Source organism: Alternaria incomplexa (genome assembly GCF_024043165.1).
Source record: "Alternaria incomplexa strain BMP 0042 chromosome Unknown scaffold_4, whole genome shotgun sequence".
In the NCBI taxonomy this organism is placed as follows: Eukaryota; Fungi; Ascomycota; class Dothideomycetes; order Pleosporales; family Pleosporaceae; genus Alternaria; species Alternaria incomplexa.
The window spans coordinates 806,763-826,106 of NW_026249853.1; the positions used below are offsets into that span (position 1 = coordinate 806,763).

The following is a 19,344-nucleotide window of genomic DNA, read 5'->3' on the forward strand; positions in this document are numbered from 1 at the left end:
CTAAAGGGATGAAATAGTCTTGAAACTAGTCGTAACAAAACACACGATAACTGTCGACGGAAGCCTGTACAACAACACTGATTCACGATACTCCAAGCCGCTCGAATGACTCTCATGCAGTTTCCTGAGATCTGGCCTTGTTCTCTCTCATTCCCCTCTTCTCTCACAGTCTCATCCATCTCATCAGCCCCCTCTGTCTTCTATACTGACGACGTTCTTCCTATCACTTCCCCGATCAACGCGTTGCTCTCGTAGATGCCGCATCCGGAGGCGGTGGCGTGGTACTTGCACTGCGTGTCATAGCACGCGTCTGCATGCGGTGCTGTGGCGTCGTTGGCTGCGGCGGAAGGGGTGCAGGAGGCGACTGAGGTGATGATGCGGAGTCCACATAAGACGATTCAGAAGATAACGACAAACTATCTGGAGATGCAGGTGAAGCTGGGAGAGGAGGTAGGTCCGCTAAAGGTGAGGCTGGTGCTGATGGGGAATTGCGCAACTTCTCTATTGGCGTTGCAGATCGAGAGGAAGAGTCGGATGATAGAGTGGTCCTGCAGCTTCGCTTCATGGGAGGGTCGGAGTGTTGTTTGTCTTCTTCCTCGTCACTGCTGATGCCTTTGTTGTCTTCGCTTGACTCGCTCGATAACGACTTGCGCTTACGAGACGATGGTGAGGAGGAGCCACTGTTGGGTTGACTTGCTTCCGCGCTTTCGTTCTCGCGTTTGTTCGGAAGAGCTGGAAGGGATGGTGAGGATGGATTAGACGTACTGGATGAAGGAGACTGGAATGAACACTCTGCGACCGATACGGGTGGGGAGGAGGGTATGCATAGGTAAGGAGACGGGTCTGAAGAGATGTCCTTGTCCTCGACCGCAATACCCTTAGTTTCCTCTTCAGTCTGAACGAGTGTATCATCTTCTTCATCTGAGTAATAGAAACCAAAGCCGCCCTTTATTTGGTTTGGCGTCTTCGTTGGCTCAGTCTGAAGCTCATCTTTAGGCTTTGTCGGTTGCTCGTTCATCTCTTTGACAGCAGTCTTGTCTTCAGCTTTGGTAACAGCGAAGATGATATGCGACTTGCCATCTCTCCAAACGAGCTTGTTACCCTGCTCGTCCTCCACGTCTATACCCACAGCATTCTCATCTTCCAAAAACGCGACATGTACTGCCTCGATGTCACGGGACGGTTCGTCATCTAGTAGTCCTTTCAGTGACTCCGGATCAAACGCCAGGTGATGTATGTTCAGGATGCCACGCTCCTTCCGCGATGGTTTCGTCTGCGAGTTCTCCTCCTGTTTCTCTGTATAAGCTTGCGACACGTCTTGATCCGCTTCAAGCTGCTGAAGGGTGGCGTCGGGAACTGCGAAACTGTTCTCATGGAAATGGAAGGCGATCGGAGGGACTTCAAGATCCCTATCGGTGATCATACACTTGAGCATATCGCCAAAGAACTCCAATCGGGCTTCGCTACCGTTGAAGTGTTCTTCCGGTCGGGAGGGCTCATAGTTGAGGACGCACTCGAGAACGATTTGGAAACACTCTAGTAATGTCGTTGCTTTCTTCGCCTTGTCGCGCAGGTACACGAATGTCTCTACGAACACCTTGTTTGGAGCGAGCTGTTGGATGTAGCTGCCCATGACTGGAAAGAGTTCTGAGCAGTAATTGAAAGTAGTGAAGTGTTTTTCCACGTCTGGTGCACACAGAAGGGCGCGAAGCTCGGGGTCTGTGATATGCGAGAGCGCAAGCGGATTTGATGGTAAAGCTTTGAGCTGTGGGACAATCTCCAGGCCAACAGCATGCTTTGTATCGAGGTAGGTGGCTAAATCTTGCAGCTGCTCATTCTCGTCTTCATCATAAACGCCTAGGTCCCCATCTTTTACGTGCGCATGAGCCTGGACGATGTCGTCCATTTCGCCGCGCTCAATCGGTTTAGCAGCGCGTGCTTCGGCTCGGCAGTCATCGCAGTAATCAAAGACAGTATTCTCAGCGGCAATCGGGGTTTCTGTGTCATCAGTCGGGACACAGTTCGCAGGTGCACAGTCGACGCCTTGGACCAAATGTAATTCTTTCGCGTTAAAGCAAAGAGAGGTGTGCTCGGGCTTCGTTGAGAGCGCGGTGTGGGCGCACTCGCTGTATGTAATGCATGTGAAGCCGCACATCGTCGACAGAATCGGGTGGCTGACTTGAGGTTGTGTGTGAGATGGCCTGAGAATAGGTGTAAAATAATAGGCCTAGGACAGTGTAGATTCAGGCGGCTGTAGTAGCGGAAGCTAGTGTGGTGTAGTCGGACGGAAGGGGAGTGCAACCTAATCGTCTTGGCAGGATCGAAGAAACACGTTGGTGTAGTTCGAAACAATGAAGTATGTTGCTGTACCATTTTCAGCGCACGATGTCGAACGAAATAATGGGTGGCGTGGGGAGGAAGTGAAAGAATTCGACTATATACATTGTGGGAACACTCCGCAAACCGAACCAATTTGCATAAAGACACCACTCAGTTCTGACGCATTACCGGACAAACATACGCTTTTTGCAGGAAGATAGAGCTCTAGTGCATACGGCACTAAGTGTTTGCTGCGAGACAAGCGCGAGCCAAACCAAACAGTGCAACATCTCACTTCTTGTTCAAAGCATTGACCTTCTTCGCATGCTCGTAAACAAGCTGTTTGGCCTCCGCATCCTCCAGAAAGATCGTAAATCCGTCGTCGTGATTGCTTCCATAGGAGTAGCCGGAGTAGCCAAATTGCCAGTACATATCCGGCATCTTCTCCTTCAGGCTGGTGGCCTGCCATAGTCCGATGGCTTCAAGTCTTGTGACATTCGAGGTCTTGCTGAGGTATTCTTGCCTCTTGTCGTCGGTCAGCCATCCATACTCTTCGTGTACGCCTGGCTTTCCAACAGCACGGGAGGCTTCGGCGTGATCGATGATCCATTGGTTTGCCCATTCGACGCTCTTGGACCACCCTATCGCAAGTCTAATCAGTGTTGCTCAAAGAATGATAGTGTTGATGCCTGTCGAATGAAATATACGTACAATCGGGATAGGTATGAAAGGTACCAAAGTCGATGTTCTTGAGCGCCAACTCCTTGTCGTAGTCGCCACCATCGTATCCATTGTAGAAGCCATCGTCACTAGGCCTGTTGAACCCTCCTTCACCACCCCATGTAACAAGATGGTCCTTGTCGAGTGACTTGACGTATGTGCTCATCTCATCGATCCATTCGGTGATCATGTCAGGGGAGCAGTTCTCGCTGCGCGGCAAGTTGCGCACACCATCAGCACCGCATCGTGGTTCGTTCGCCAACTCCCACGCCATAATGGCTGAAGACTTGGCGTAGCGCTTGACGATCTCCTTGACGTACTTCTTGTACGCCTTCTTGATGGCTGGGACATGATAGAACTAACGAAGGTTATGTTAGTCTATGATCATGTAGGCAAAGACTGTGTGACTTACATCGTCATGGTACTTGTAGCCGAGGTTGGTCGTGTAGACATCCATGCCACCATAGTCGGCCCAATTGTTCGTCAAAGCAACGATGAGCTTCATGCCAGTTTTTTCCGCAGCCTTCACGACTTTGTCGAACGGTACTAGGTTGATCTCCTGTGTTCCGTTGCTCCACCATTGCATGATGTTTGGACTGGGACCGGCACCTTCGCCACCGTACTGTGGTAGTCCGTTCGCGAGTGTTGTTCTGTTCCGGTCGTTGAAGCCCCATGTCCTGAAGACGTTGAGTCCAGCCTTCTTAGCGGCACCCAGGCCAGCCTCTATATCAGATTGGAGCTGTGAAGTTTCAGTAAGTGTGGCAACTCTGAAGTGACATATACTTACGTCGTTGAAGGGAAAGTAGTAGGCATTGCTGCCTGCGAAGTAGAAATCTTTTCCGTCTAGTTTGAAGGCGTTGCCTTTGGCTGTGACAAAGCCAGCGGGTGCTTTCCTGCTAACTACTGCAGCCGAAGTACTAGTAGCTAGCAGTAAAAGCGAAGCAAGGCCGTAGAACATCTTGGTCGGTCTCTCTGCTTGAGTGTGCTTCCTCATTTTCTACGCGTATTGCAGAGATATGTACCGTTTCGGTTTCTGAGCATTTTGACGCTATACCACTCTGGACACGGAGAGCCATCTCGCGAGATCATCTTGCACTCCGCATTAGTCTTCCCCGCGATATATTGTGATCGCAATGGCCAAGCATCCGATCTGGCTGCTGATTGGTGCAAATGGACTAATTAAAGCTTCCGCACATGAACCAGATCTTCCAGAACATTGGTATCCGGGGAGACCTACCAAGAAGTATGGCAAACTGAGTACGTGGAAGAACGGGCCTGTAGCCATTACTCACAGCAATTTGCATCTCTTGGAGCTCCAGGCAACGTGCCAAAGTAAATTGTTGCTAGCATGAGGATTAGTTATCACTCTGGCTCTAGTACCCTTTGAACCCGGAGGCACTCTTGCCATGCCATTGATCGGGTTGGCAAGGTCTCTTGGTTGCGGATAGCGCAACGGTCCAAGTATGAGCTTTGTTGCGTCCTGTTTGCCATGGGCGCTCTGAGCTACGTATCATTTCTTCAGCCATCATGGCAGATGCGCGAGCGGTCAGCAAGGGCGAAGATGCTTGTAGCAGCGAGGCACCAGGCTGTCGTGAAAGCCTTCCTATGTACACCGCGTGCTTTTAAGTGCATTGCTCCGGATATTGTTCGTATAGGTTGCGACAGGTCTGCAAGCGAACGGGTTGTGCATCAACCAGGGTCGCCGATACCATACAACGCGCGCAACGACGCGACTTTCCACGTCGCGTGATAGACTAGAGACGAAAAGTTGACTATCGCGTAGCGTTGAGCTGTACGAGAATGTTCGAACGAAACATAAGATGATGCAAACCCTCGTATGAGGAAGTAAAGACTGATAGGGGTCAGAACACGTACCTTGGACGGTGCTGGACCAGAACGTCGTCATACGCGACGACATGGACCATCCCTCCATGCCAGTTATCTCCTCAACACTCAATAGACCCACTCCGCCTAAGAGTCGCGACTAGAACGCGTTCGTTTCTGTTGCAGGCACACCTGGGCATCTCAATTGTGCCTCGTGTTCATGACGTAATGATGGCTGGGTTCGAAAGTAGCTAACGCGCCAAGACCCGTGGTTCGGCGCGAAGAGGAGCGCAGCTTCTCGACCGCCACGACGAAGTGTTCGACTGTGTCATCACGAAAACACCCACGAATGCTGTCTCTCTACAGCACCACGCGGTCCTGAACAACTGCTAGATCCACAGGGGGGATTTTCAGGCTATTTTTCCGGACTGACTACGTTTCCGAGCCGGCTAATTTTCCGGACCGGCCACATTTCCAGACTTCGTGCGCGCGTATATCAGGAGCGAGGACATATACGGCAAACGCTCTGCAGCACTGCTCATCTTTTCCACAACATACTCTTTGGTTTTGCGTATTCTTTTCATTGTGTTGTTGACCCGATCGTCCAAGTCGCGCAATCCGAGGTCCGCTTGTCACGCGGCATGCCGACATGGCTGGTCGATGCGATGGCCTTACGAAATACGCCGTCAGATCGCGTGAAATGAGTAGCTTGATTCACGATCACAAAGAGAAGGAACGCTGTTGAGTATGAGCGAAAGAGGATTGCATTACTTAAGATTGAGCTCGGAAGAATTCGGAGATTTCAAGACCGCTATATTAAACCGGGGAGACAGCATCTAAACTTTGGACTCATCTGTTCGTCCGAGCGAGTTCGGGTCGACATTCTCGGCCTCATCGTACGACTGACCATCTTCGTCTTTGATCCCTGTTATGTGCGTGACCACCTTGGCTGCGAAAGTATCGCAACTGACGTTCATTGCAGTTCGGAAGCGGTCGAGGAACCAGTCAATAGCGATGACGACGGCGTACATTCCGGTGATTGGGATGTTGACACTGGAAGCAATCATGACAACCAAGACCAAACTCGAACTTGGAATAGGTGTGGTTCCGATCGAAGCGAGAGTCGAGAGAAGAATGACAATGATGTAATCGGCAGCGTTCAGGGTGATGCCTTGAGTGGCGGCCAAAAATACGACGACGATCGGGAAGTAGATCGCAGTACCATCCATGTTGATCAAACAACCGAGAGGTACGGCAAATTTGGTTACTAACTGTGTGTCAGTGATCGCGATCGACTACTTATAACCATGGAGACTGACCTGTGATGGGAATACCCTGCTTCAAAACACAGCGAATGGTAACAGGCAAGGTCGCAGCGCTAGAGGCGGTTCCCCAAGCGGTAATCCATGCTGGACTCATCTTCATCCAGAACGTGTACGGGTTGGATCTGGTGATCGCGAAGAAAATGATGGGAATTACAATGAAAAGGTGGATGAACATGCCGACCAAGGTACCGCCAATCAAAATACCCAGGTTCGTCCCAATCTCAGCAATATCGAGACGGAACAGATTCGGCATGATCAAGAAGAACACTCCAATAGGCGCAAGGTGGATCAAAACTGTGATGACCTTGAGGACGATAACTTCGACTTCTTCTACGGCTCGATGAATCGCACCTCCTGGCTTGATGACATATCCAAGGACGACGGCCGTGACAAGTACCGAAAGGAGGGCATCGGTCGCCAGGGCGTTGACGATGTTGTTGGGAACCAACGAGAAGAACATGTCTTCGACGACATCGTGGATGGCAGTTTCTTTCCTTTCGTCCACAAGCTCCTTGTTCTCGTCGTCCAGATCCAGAGCACTTCCTGAGACTGGGTTCATGAGTTTACTCCAGACCAGGCCGACTAGCAGGGCAGAGTGTGCGACAGCGATGATGGTGGTGATGACGTAGTAGCCAATTGTCCAGCGAGCGAGTTTACCCGCTGCACCTCCTCCCTGTGTCATATTGCGCAGACGTTGGATTGCCAGGATCATGGCGGTGACGATCATTGGAAGGACTGCGATAATCAGCTCACGCATCTAGAGGGGTTTCATCGCAACATACCGACTGCCCTCAATGCGCGCAACCAAAGGTTACCTGGGATGGCAAGTATCGTGATGGCCGCATCTGGTACTTCGTCTACCGTAGTGGTAACTGCCAAACCAATAGCAATGGCCAGAAGAGCGGCGATGATGATCTGCCATACTGATCCTGGCGTCATGACTCTCTGCACAAACGTCTTCTTCTCTTCCTCAGCGACGGTCGGCCGTGGCATGATGTCTTCTGACGGTGTGCTGTTCGGGCTCGAGGTGGTGCGAACAGCAGCCTCGCCGTGCTTTACTTCTCCGGCTTCGCCCATGATTGGCAGATTTTGCGCAGACGGAAAGAATGAAAGACTTCTTCGGATTCCGAGAGAGTGGTGGAACAGCAGTCGAGCAGGCAGCTTAGTCGGTCACGCACAGCCAGGACATCTTATACACGAACCCCGCCCCTTGGTATCTGCAAATCACTTGTGTGGCAACCAAGAGATAACGATTCTGTTACCAATACTTCGGGATGCTACCGTACTTTCAGACAACGCCCGACCCCAGTCTCCACGGCCTATCACAAGAACAAGCCACTTGGATCCGCGGGCATCGATTCGCCATGTCTGAGTCTAGGTCGCGACAGGAAGCCCGACAGTAGTGCAGACTATCTCCCCAGGCATTGGAACTCGACCCTTGGAACTGTTGGCGGCGCTGGTGACTATCGAACGAAATGGAAGGTTACAAGCAAAGTTGCGTTCCGAGTTCCGTCTCGTCCTGTCTTGGCCGAACAAGGGTCGGTTGACCGGCAGCGTTTTGCCAAGCCATGGTTACACCACTCCACTCGAGACATGACACGCTATTGGACCAGACACGGATAACAGAACACTGTGGGGAATCATCATCCACGTTTGTGTGGAGGAGTGCGAAGCCTTGGTGCCTTCGTCGCGTGTGCATGGAAGCTTGGCCAGCGGCGCAGCGCGTCTGGGCGCTTGCTGCCATCGCGTATGCTAAGATGAGGAACATGATAAGGCCATAGGGTAAGTGTCGGCTCAAGAATACTCGGATGTGGGAAGGATGAAGACTTCCAAGCTCGTTATCGTGTCAGCATGCGCACCACTGCAACACGAGGCAGGTAAGATCACTCGGAGATGACACGGCATCACTTCGTCTCTATGAAGTCAATGCTGATCACAGGCACCTTCTTACCAATGGTTGGCTTACTTGTTGTCGAAAAAATTATAATCATAAGGGTTCCGTCTGCCTGGATGGTGGACCATGAAAGTCCCGGCTGCATGCATTTGCGGATCGACCAGGCAATTCTAGGTACGCGAGGCCTCACTGCAACGATACCCACGGCTTATCGACCCATAACAACGGGTGAGGATCATCTAGAACCATTTCTAGCGCCTAGATAAGCTGCTTCGATATGCAATCGGCTTGCAGGCTCCGCTATATGTGCTAAGCCAAGATGTTACATCTTCGAGGTAGGCACACTTATCAATTTGCAAGCCTCGTCACAGCGACATAAATGGTTCGCCACTTATCTTCCGCGAGAAATCTTTGGCCTTTGTCGCCTCGTACATTACAGACATCGCCTATCTTACATCACAGGTAGGACGATCACATTTGAGAGTGTTAGTGTCAGCTTACGTGCGAATTATCAGGGTGACCTTCACATCGTCAGGCCCCACACTGTAGGCGACGTTTACTGCGCAACATCACCATTAGAAACGGTTATCATGTCCATTCCAGGTACAGTAGTCCACTCTCTTCCTGACCGACGGCTAGTTCAGGGCCTCGCCCAACCGCCGGCAGGTGTATTCCTGCAGCTAATAACGCCCTCGGCCTCATCCTCGGCCTCGACCGATATACCACCAACTGCATTTCACTTCTTCTTCTTCTTTGGTGAGGACTTCTTCGGTGAAGCTTTCTTTGGAGAAACGTTCCCTACGATAGTCGCTCTAAGCGTCGCGTCCTCCGTAGCGATAGTCAAGTTATAGTCATCCGTGGACGTCGCCCTCCATTTCATGAATGAGAGAATCGGCGCCAGGGATGCAGTATCGAGATCCACGGGGATCAAAACTTCACTCGCCTCGGTTCGATCCCCCGTAGGCCATCGATGCAGGTCGTCATCAACGCGATACCTGTAAGACTGAGCCAACAGTGGTCCTCTCCAATACTCACCAGCCACCTGACCAAGCAATGCCATTACACATTGGTTGTACGGTTGCTTGTTACCAAGAGCGTTACTGTCATGTCGAACAGTGATACGATCACGCAGTTGCCTGTTACCTTCGCGGAAGCAGTCAAAAGTTGCGTCCCCACCGGAAGGTACATCAGTTACAAACAATCTCAGGTCTTCGCGGTCAATGTGCCGCTGGCAAGGTAACCCGTAATACTTCAGCCAAACAAAACGTGGCTGTGAGTAGTCAACTGGGAAGAAGATACAACGAGAATACAACCAGGACGGGCGAGCGCTCTGTCCGAAGTATTGCAAGGTACTGCATAGCGGTGTATGCTTCTCCGCATCTGCGACACGGCAGGCAGAGGAACAGTAGGGCATGTTGAAGCAGTGCATGCAGAATTCAGTGCTAGGTTTGTCACATATGCCGCAGCAATCTCCAGATATTTCAACCGCGTTCATTCCGATCGATTACACAATCTCTCAGTGGGCGCTGTATTGATATAGGCATCTTCCGTTCGACACAATCGTGTCCGAGCGCGATCAGCATGCGACGTGGTCATGCGCATTCACTGTGTTTGTGTAGCAGACATCAGCAGCACCAGATGTTGACACGTGCACGAATGACTAAAATGTGGTCTACGACTCTGCAAAAAATAAACCAACCGTACATCGCACGATGATATTAGGCTACAGTAATCAGTGCATACTCGCTCGTGGTACAACATACGGAGCGGAGTCTTTGACGATCGCGGAAGTCGGACACAAACTTACATCCGATCCGGGCACATCGTGTTACGAAAGATCAGGCACACCACTACACTAGAGATGAGCCGGTGGATTATAAAAAGGGAAAGCAAGGCCATTAAAATCATGTAGCCAGAAACTCACTCATTACCAAACGCAACAATGTCTCAATTCAAAGTCGCAATTTACATTTACCCAGATGGCGACCTCCTGGATTTCTCAGGTCCAGCCGAGATATACTGCCACTACCACGACATGGAAATGGACATGAGTAAACCAGCTCCTTTCTCAGTAACCACCTTCGCCCATCAGAGCCCCGTCACGTCCATCTCCAAAGCCATGGTCTACTTGCCGAACGCTACTTTCGCCGAAATGTCCAGCCGCATTGAAGAATACGACATCCTGGTCATTCCCGGCGCGCACGACGAAACCATCAAGCAACTCATCAGCAGCAAAGAGGGCAAAGAGTTGGCTGAGCTCATTCGACGATTTTCAAACACGAAGCCAAGGAAAGAGACGGGCAAGAGATTCCTGCAATCAGTTTGCACTGGAGGCCTTATACTGGCGGCTTCTGGGGTACTTGCAGGCCGCACCGTCACAACACATCATCTGTCGCTCGACCTGCAGAAGACGCTCGCTGACGAAGCTGCGGGCGGTGATTCGAAGATCAACGTTGTGAGGCAACGATGGTCGGATGCGGGCACTACCGAGGCGGGTGTGCGCATTGTGACCGCTGGCGGAGTTAGCTCGGGTATCGATACTTCGCTATGGGTTGTGGGGCAGTGTTACGGATCGAAGGCGGCGGAGATGGTTTCGGAGGTTTCGGAGTTTGACATGAGGCCAGCAGCGTGGGGACTGACTCCACCGTAGACTATAGCCAGGTAGATTATGTTGCGAAGATAATTTGACTGTATTTGATAAAGGAATACAAAGCGCACGTAGAACACGCAATACAAGGTGGAAAGACAAAGTTGAAGCAATGCAGCAAGACCTGAATTCAAAAATTTCTGATCCATGCTTTCTGGTTGGAGCTCTCAAGGTTCCTTCGGGATCATTTGAAGATAGTCATGAATGCTGGAGTGAGAGTGAAGAGAGCCAGCTGCCTCCATGTCCAAATTCGATGGCTTACAAATTAAGGGAAAGATGAATCATGCGCCCTCATCCTCAACACGGTCTTCCAGGCTGTGAGGTACAGCATCGTCTTCGGGACTATCTTCCAGGCACTGGGGTATGATACCGTCTATCAACTCAGTAGCAGTTGCTTTGGCAAGGCGGTCAACACGCTTCGCGGAGTTGATATCTTGAATCAGCTTGAGTTCGCGTGCCTGCTTCTCAGCGCGCGCAACATCCTCGAGAAGCCTAGCTTCCGTGGCTTTGCGCCTCCTGGTACGGCGATCCATCTCCGCTTGAGGATAGTACTCAATGCCCTGTTCCTTCCATTCTATGTTGCGCTTCTCGACTGCCGCGCACTGTATCCTGAAATTTACGAGGTGCTGTTTGGGGGTGGCGCTATTTTCTACCGCATTGTGACGGTAGCGCCACGTGTCGGTCGGCATAGGTATGGAATCGGGATCTTCCAAGGCCTCTTGCTCCCAAAAGTACTGTTCCTCGTCGTGATCTTCCTGGTATTGTTCATAACAATAGTCCTGCTCAGCTCGTTTAGCTTCGAGAGAACGGCGGACGTGGACCTGAAGACGCTCTGGAAGAGCATTGATATCCTGCTGTATGCGGTCCTCTTCGTCATATCTTTCAATATGCTTACGACGCCAGTATTCGAAGTTTTCGTAGGCCTTGAGATAACTGACATTGAGCTTACGTTGCTCCACCTCATCGAGCTTCACGGCAGCGAAGCGATGGGCGTTCTCACAAGCCTCGGCCCATTTCAAGATAACCATGGGCTCATCGCCCTGTATTCCTTCCCACCATGCGCTGTTCGCATCGAATATCCCGGCAGGAAGCTTGCCTCGCCAGTCCGCATCATCATCATCCTCGTAGTCTTCTTCCTCTTCCTCTTCCGGGCCGAGATGAGACATACAATATTCATAAGCTTGTCGTATTTCCACAAAACGGGAAGTAGCTACTGCTTTGTTGACTGCATTTGTCTTGTCGGGATGATAAGCCAGTGCTAAAATCTTGAACCTCGACCGAACCGAAGTTTCCGATGCCGTTGTGGCAAGGCCCAAAACCTTGAAGAAGGATGCGCCTGACATATTCGAATTTCTGTGTAATGACTTGTACTTTGGTAGTCGGGTAGATGAATTCCGAGAGCGCAGGTTGGCTGGGCGAAGAGGTAGGGGGTGGTCGTGTATGGATGTGAGTGTTGAAAGGTGCAACACCAGGGAGCTTATATACACACGATGCGTTCGTGATGTTGATTCACTACTACAATCTGATAGGGTGGAAGTCACTGTGTGCTTCTAGAGACTGACCCAGCCGACAGTATGGCAATAAGAAGCTGCAGTGAAAAGCAGTAGACATACGTTGAGCTGCAAGTGGAATACGGGTAGTGACATGAGTACTTTCACGTCGTGTTTTGAGTCTGTAAACCTGTCGATGTCAGTGTTGTTCATCCAAGAAGAGTTCATTAGACTAACTCATCAGTGGTTTCGTTCCTTCATTGCGGAGACCATAGAGAGACTACCATGTATGACACATCACAGGTGTTGAGAAATCCCCCTCCATCCTGTGTAGAACCAGAAGTCAGTACTTGCATACTCCACGAGTTGACAATAGCGCTTGAAGATGGCCCTAGTTCCAGGATGTGTCCTTGATTTGAGCGCTTCGATGAACTCCGGCGCGATAGCGATCGGCCATATCATCGTCGCCCGCAAGGCTGGATGAGTAGAAGTTTCCAACGAATATTGAAGACCGTTTCGAAGTACTTCAGCCGCCCCAGCAGCATTGATGTCGTCCGGCGATGGGTCGGCAGAAGTCGGGCAGCTCAGCGCCTGGATGTCCACGAGCAAGGCAGATAATAAGGACGGTGGCTTAGGCATCTCTTCAGCAGGCCGGACAATGGCTGCGAAGGGACCTTTTCTCAGCATGTCGGTCACACTGCTGAGTACATAATCCATGCCTCGTGCTAACTGCAAAATCTCCACCAAAACATCCAAGTTGTACGCACGCGCGTCAGCAAATGCGTTGATAACAGTCATTGATGCTGCAGCGAAAATAGCATGGCAATTCAGAGGCCCGATGTTTGCGACGGCATGATTTAGACCTGTCAGTGCTGCGCTTTGATGTGTCGAGGCGGCCATACGAAAGTGGGTGGCCCTGGAGGTGTTAATGTAAGCGAGATGGTTCGCGGAAAAGGCTAGTATGCTGTGTAAAAGAAAAGGATACTTGAAGGCTTCTTGTGGAACGGCGAGCCCCCATATTTGCTTCACGTGCTCGGCGCCTGGCATAGTTTGATATGCATGTGCGGTATAATGGTGCGTCAGTTCCAAGTCCTGCATCCAGCCTTCTTCTGAGACACCTGCTAATAATGGAGATGCGCTCCCCTCTTGGATTAGGCCCGTGTCCAGTGGCGTTGTTCCATTTCCATTCGTGGGTGTTGACGCGTTTATTGGGGCAGGATCGTTACGTGGAGACGTTGTGTCTACACGGCTTGGACTTTGGCTTGCAACCCCCAGAAGACTGCACTCGACGTGATACTTCGTGCACGCGCCGCATGGTCTACTCTCATCGCACTGAATGTAGGTAAGTATACGCGAACGCGACAGATTTGGAAGGGAAAGCTACCTTGACGCGTCTGGCTTTGCATTGTGCGCATCCCGAACGCGTCTTCTTGGAGCCAAACCTAGGCATTCGCGCGATCTCAGATGCACGTACCGTCTGTACGTAAGTGGATGGATGAATGCGGGCTGGGGTGGCGCAATTGGATCGCGCTCTCGAGAACGAAAGCGAGTGCGGGCGGAGATCGGAAGTTTGAACGGGATTATGTAATTGCCTCGGTCACGAGATGCTTGGCGCTTCTCCCACCGTCATCTCGCCTACTTTCTTCAACATGCGTCTCAAACAAGAACGTACGATGTCTTGCTAGACTCTGGTCAGACAACACTTTGGGTAAATTGGACGGGAACTTTTCAAATGAACGAGATGTTTAGGGGCGAGAATTCCAAAAGGACTTGTGGTCATCGTGACCTCGGGACCGTTCATCTTCGATGAGTACTACATGCAGTACCTAGGTAGCTTTTACAGCAAGACGATAGAGTCTGAATAGTAAAGAATGGGAGAACTAGAATGCCGCGACGGGAACATGTATGCGCAATGCGACAGAATTATCTCGGTGTACGCAATTGCGATCGTCGTAGATGCAAAATGGCGAATTGCCGTGTCTTGCGAGCGGAAATGACCATTGCGCACTAGTGCTGACATGCCATCATTCTTACGTGCGCTCTTACGTCGTTGTCTACATGTGAAAGCAATTTGTAACATTGCGCGAGATAGCAATTGTTGTACAATCAAGCATCGGTTCGTTCAGTTCAGCATCACCTCGCTGATCTGAGTGTACTACAACTTGCAACACCGATGCTGGAAGCGTATGCCGAATGACTATCGTCTGCACATGCGTTGCGCATTATGTACATGATTAATAAAGTTGAGTTTAACTAAGAATAAGGCGACGGGAGCGTCGGGAGCGTCGGAATATATCAATCGGCGCTACTTCGCATCCGCGGCGCGGCCTCTTCTCCGTCACGTTCCTATCCAGGTATCGAAGTAATCATACTACGTTCAATGGTCCGCAACGTTTTATGGTCGAAAAGCTGTTCCGAATTTGGTGTGTCGGACGTGTTCAAATGAGGGCAGTACGATGGAGTTGCGACAAAAAGCCTCTGTTTCATACTAACAACCCAAGTGTGTGAAGGAGTTGAGCGCATCGTACTTGCTCCTAGCTACAGTCATTTGCATACCTTGTTGAGATCAGATGAGAACGCTGTCAACGACGCTAGTAGCTTCCATCAGACCTGTCGTCAGCCACAATCGCGAAGCCGTTACACGTAACCGTATGGGGCCGAGAAACCAATGATTGGTGTGTCCGTGATCGCGATCAGTAAACGGTCATACCACGGACCTCCTTGGGAATTTGCCATACGATCCCAAAGCGGGTGAGCGATGCGTTTCATTCCTATAATGATATGTCAATGCGGTCGTAGAGTCGACAAGTTCGATGCTACCTGCAGATCTTGGGAAGCCGCTCGCCAAATCTATCAGAAGGGAACTGAAACGCAACGGTTTACCGTACGGGCCGGCGGTGTTCATCAGATCTCTTGTGCTGGGAGCTTGCCTAGCTCGTAGCACATGGAATGACCGTGTATCTTTCCGCTAAATGACAGGGTTGGAACCAGCGACGCGCATTGCTGGCGAGCTCGGCGTAATGGCACGACTTGATGATAGTCAACTCGCTCCCCGTAGGGCCAATGCTATCCTGCGTCATCCCATTCCTTTGAACACTCGTTATCTCGTAGGTTCCGTGGACAGGTAATCTTTCTTGCTTCCCCGGTTGTCACTCCCTTGATCATGCTCGCTGCGCAACGTACCTATATTGTCGCCATTGCTACTTTCATAATAGTGGCAACACTTTCTTTCTATGCATTCCGCGACCAAAGTGTATTCGTCGTGGCGAGGATCACACGTCCGTATGTCAATCCAGGTCCTGGTGTAGAGCCTCTTTCACTAACACTCAGTGTAGGTCGTCGAACCCAACCCTCCGAGACACGGTTGCCAGTTTGTTTGCGTCCATAAAACACGATCCGAGCGCGACCGGATATGTTGATCCGTCCGGTACATACTATGAAGGTGGAAGTGAGACGATTTGGACGAAGCCTCTGAGCAAAAAGGTCTTGATAGTGGACATCGACACGCGTGTGCCGACTGGCGAGAACGAGCTTCTCAACCCAGAACGCTTAGATTGGGAAAATCTCAAGACCGAAGACGCCGGCCTGGTCTCCAACTCCATCATGAACCATTATTTGTACGCCATGGTCCATGGCTACGACTACAAGTTCTATCAAGCGCGCGACATGAAGGACCACTACAACACGTGGATATTACCCCACGTTCTGCGCGAACTGATACCTAAATATCAGTTCGTGATTGTAATGGATGCCGACGTTACGATAGCGCATCCGGATGTCCCCTTCGAGTGGATGTTCAACCGCTGGGGCATCAAACAGCACACATCCATAGCTCTTCCATGGGACACCGAGGAAATCCGCGATGAAGGCTCGATTAGCCTAGACAGCAAGGGGATGCGCGTCCTCAATACCGGCCTTGTGGTTGCGCAAAACTCATCCACGACTTTGGAACTACTGGATGCGTGGCGCGATTGTACATCCGAAACACGCTACAAAGGCTGCGCGAGATGGAGATACGAATGGAGCCACGAACAGCGCGCCTTTTCAGAATACATCCGCTACGACTTCAACAAAACGCCAGAAACGATCGTTACGATACCCTGCGACGATGCGGTAGGGTGGCCCGGTTTCCGCCAGGATATGTTGTCTCGTCCTGGTACCGCCAACAAGGATATATCGGATTGCAACGGGAACTTCGTTAGGCACTACACAACCATGGGAAAGACTCGTGTCAAAGATGCGAGCGCGTTTAGTGTGATGCAGATGTTCAGCGACGCGCTGCAAAAGAGTATCTTGGCAAACCCAAGTGAAGTCTGGTACAAGGAACCGGAAAAGAAGACCAAAATGCCAAAAGAGCAGCCGGATGAGGTACGGGAAGATGATCAGAGTAAACCAGACGCTGATGTGGTTCTGATCGAAAGATAACAGCTAGGTTTTATTTTTGATGAATTTTCTTTCGGCATCCGTTTTGCATCGTGCCAGCGCTTTAGATACCACTATATTACATTATTGTACGTTGAACTAATTGGTCTCCGTTAGTACTGGTAACATCGGAAATGGGTTTACTGGTGCAATATTGTGCAAATCAGAGCTATCTTCTACTCGCGCATCGAAACCAAAGTCTGCCCCAACCCAGTGCACCCGGGCTAGCTTTCGCAAACCACGAGGCGCACGAAGGAAGGGCCGGAACTAAAGAATCTCGGTTCAAGTGTAATGTGGGATCATCATGGAAGGAAGGACAAGGTGGAAGGTAACGAGAGCGCGACTTACTATCCCTTTATGCATGCGCTCTGATTTCACGCGTCACTTGCATGGTTAGTGGCGGCGCGTGGGTGAGTGAGGTGGTTGGTGAGCTTGACACGTCGATAACAGGCACGAGAAGGGGAAGACTAAAAGCGGGCTGGAAGAAAGCTTAGCCGAGCGATTACGTCAACTAGCGTGGTTTGTTTCTTTGGCAGCCCTGGAGCGTGGGCTACCATTCATCCGCCACTATCTATCGCATCTCTGCCTCTCCACCTTTGCATTACATATTTACAGAATCTCCTCGGGCTTGACAACGACCCAGTTCTTGTCCGCCGTAACCTCCCTGCCATTAGCAATTTGCGCCTGAGTGTTGTTCCTGATCTCCTCTTGCAGTTGCTCAAAGTACGCGTCTCTACGGTTGATCCACAGATGCACACCACCCTTTGCTGTGTCGACCCCATGGAACTGCATGTACGAATCGCTTCCGGGAGTATCACCACCAGCTAAGATTGGGCGCTTCCATTGATCGATGTAGGTAAGAATAGCAGCCCATTTTCCGGCAAACCATGTAGCAGGTGTCCACAGATACGGAGTCACGACCAGGTCGAGATTAGCGGTCTCGTCGTAGGTTCCTTCTGTGATCTGCTTGCGAGCGTTGGTGAGCTCGCCGGAGGTAACGTTCTTCAGGACGGTGGTAACACCAATGACGTTTTGGGGTGGTACGTTGTATCCGTACTTCGGGTCGCTGGCCACCATGCGGACAAGCTCCTCATGCGCAGCGCTGATAACATAGACGGCGATGCCATTGTCCATGAGAGCATTGTAGAGTTCGACCTGGCCCCGGAACACCTTCGGTGGGTTTACGCTGCTGGATGTGACTTCGTCACCGTCCCAGTACTTCGTGGGAATGGATGAGTTGTACGCCATGAGCTCATCCACGTAGGTCTTGAGTTCGCGCAGTGTGAAACCAGACCAGATTTGCGCGGCCCATGGATAGCAGACAAAGTCGTCAATCTCGCACAGGCGGTTGTAGTAGCTGTACAACGATTCAGTAAAGTTCGCAGTGTCCTTGAAATCGACCAATTTGAGGCTGGGGTCCAGATTATCGCGCGTTAGGACTCCACGGTTCTCCAGGAAAGGAAGAAGCGCTTCTTCGAGATCGTAGCGGTAACTAGTGTTGTCCATGTCGAAGACCGCATAGTTGCTTTGATTGGCGTTCTTTGCGATCATGGTGGAGAGGGCAGTCGCTGCCTCAGCAGGCCAGTGCTTGAACTGGACCTTTGGAGAAGTGCCATACTGGGGTGTGGCTGAGCTGAGAGAAGCCGTGAACGCAAGCCATGCGGCTGTCTTGAGGGGAGTTGACGACAACATTCTTTCCGTATTACCAGCTGCAGCGAATTGAACAAGGAAAACGAACGAGTGAGGATGCAGAACCAAGCCTTCGGGGATGTTGAGATTCCAGAAGAAATACTGCGGGGGCTAGGATGCGTGAACCCTGGCGCATCAATACCGCCGACGTGAACGACCGAGATAACGGTCCCACACTTACGATTCAAGTTCGGGCCTACCTTGAAGAACATCTTGAATCTGTTGGTCGCGCTATCCTAATTGATGCTTTTGCGCGTTGCTTGATCTAAGAAGTATGCCATGCGGCTCTCGACCACTTGCGATAGTTTACTGCAGGTGTGAGCAAGGCCGCCTCTCCATGCATGCCCAGAAAGATACAAACAACTGGTAATGTGCAGCGCAATCTGCACGAGCGACTTAAGTCGTCTTTCCTCAACAAGATGTCTTCAACGTCTTCTCGAATATACCTCCACAGGAAAGCCTTTGCTACCTAGGTATCTTTGTAGTCCGTGTCTATCCGATATCCTGTCTTGTTATTCAGCTGCTCTAACGCAACTCGATACGGATAGACGAGCCCATCCTTTCCACCCTGCTTACGCTGGCTTGCGACATTTCGATGCCGATATGTATGCGTGCAAAAGCATTTTGGCAGACATTGGGTTCGGATGGAACTTTAGAAATGATCGTTTGTTTATCTGCAGCCTCCGACCTGACACCGCTCATGCAGCCACACCTGCATCCTATTTTGAATGACGTCGTGCACATCCGACAACACTTTTGCGCCAAGCAGGCAGCCGCTGCGATTATATCATCAATTTCATAACTACTCCTCACCACTACATCTTCGTGACTGTACCTTGACGCCGATTACGCCTCCGCCCCGAACGCGCGCCGTAATGTTGCGTCCACACCCTTTCGCCAACGCCTGTACGGCCCGGCTGTCAGAGTGATGCGACCGCAGTTGTGGTTGTTTGTTCTGGCCCGCCAAACCCGCCCTCGATTCGCACAACAACAACGCCAGAGCTGCGACATCAC

The 19,344-nt window shown here is 51.0% G+C and overlaps 7 protein-coding genes across 7 annotated transcripts; 2 read left to right on the top strand and 5 right to left on the bottom strand.

The window, feature by feature from the left end:
• Positions 1 to 755: 755 nt before the first annotated feature.
• J4E90_003461 (uncharacterized protein) lies at positions 756 to 2,155 on the bottom strand (the record flags this gene model as incomplete). Its single annotated transcript, XM_051433030.1, has 2 exons — positions 756 to 792; positions 840 to 2,155. The coding sequence occupies 2 exons, from the start codon at positions 2,153 to 2,155 to the stop codon at positions 756 to 758; spliced, it is 1,353 nt and encodes a 450-aa protein (XP_051292928.1).
• A 455-nt stretch (positions 2,156 to 2,610) lies between these two features.
• On the bottom strand, positions 2,611 to 4,033 carry J4E90_003462 (uncharacterized protein; the record flags this gene model as incomplete). The annotated part of the gene is made up of 4 exons (XM_051433031.1): positions 2,611 to 2,960; positions 3,031 to 3,397; positions 3,452 to 3,778; positions 3,827 to 4,033. The coding sequence occupies 4 exons, from the start codon at positions 4,031 to 4,033 to the stop codon at positions 2,611 to 2,613; spliced, it is 1,251 nt and encodes a 416-aa protein (XP_051292929.1).
• Positions 4,034 to 5,699: 1,666 nt separating this feature from the next.
• Positions 5,700 to 7,265, bottom strand: J4E90_003463 (uncharacterized protein; the record flags this gene model as incomplete). Its single annotated transcript, XM_051433032.1, has 3 exons — positions 5,700 to 6,130; positions 6,183 to 6,923; positions 6,971 to 7,265. 3 exons carry the CDS (start codon positions 7,263 to 7,265, stop codon positions 5,700 to 5,702), a joined length of 1,467 nt encoding a protein of 488 aa, XP_051292930.1.
• A 2,759-nt stretch (positions 7,266 to 10,024) lies between these two features.
• On the top strand, positions 10,025 to 10,732 carry J4E90_003464 (uncharacterized protein; the record flags this gene model as incomplete). The annotated part of the gene is made up of 1 exon (XM_051433033.1): positions 10,025 to 10,732. The coding sequence occupies one exon, from the start codon at positions 10,025 to 10,027 to the stop codon at positions 10,730 to 10,732; it is 708 nt and encodes a 235-aa protein (XP_051292931.1).
• Positions 10,733 to 11,010: 278 nt separating this feature from the next.
• Positions 11,011 to 11,895, bottom strand: J4E90_003465 (uncharacterized protein; the record flags this gene model as incomplete). Its single annotated transcript, XM_051433034.1, has 1 exon — positions 11,011 to 11,895. One exon carries the CDS (start codon positions 11,893 to 11,895, stop codon positions 11,011 to 11,013), a length of 885 nt encoding a protein of 294 aa, XP_051292932.1.
• Positions 11,896 to 15,382: 3,487 nt separating this feature from the next.
• On the top strand, positions 15,383 to 16,644 carry J4E90_003466 (uncharacterized protein; the record flags this gene model as incomplete). The annotated part of the gene is made up of 2 exons (XM_051433035.1): positions 15,383 to 15,501; positions 15,555 to 16,644. The coding sequence occupies 2 exons, from the start codon at positions 15,383 to 15,385 to the stop codon at positions 16,642 to 16,644; spliced, it is 1,209 nt and encodes a 402-aa protein (XP_051292933.1).
• A 606-nt stretch (positions 16,645 to 17,250) lies between these two features.
• J4E90_003467 (uncharacterized protein) lies at positions 17,251 to 18,333 on the bottom strand (the record flags this gene model as incomplete). Its single annotated transcript, XM_051433036.1, has 1 exon — positions 17,251 to 18,333. One exon carries the CDS (start codon positions 18,331 to 18,333, stop codon positions 17,251 to 17,253), a length of 1,083 nt encoding a protein of 360 aa, XP_051292934.1.
• Between the last annotated feature and the right edge of the window lie 1,011 nt (positions 18,334 to 19,344).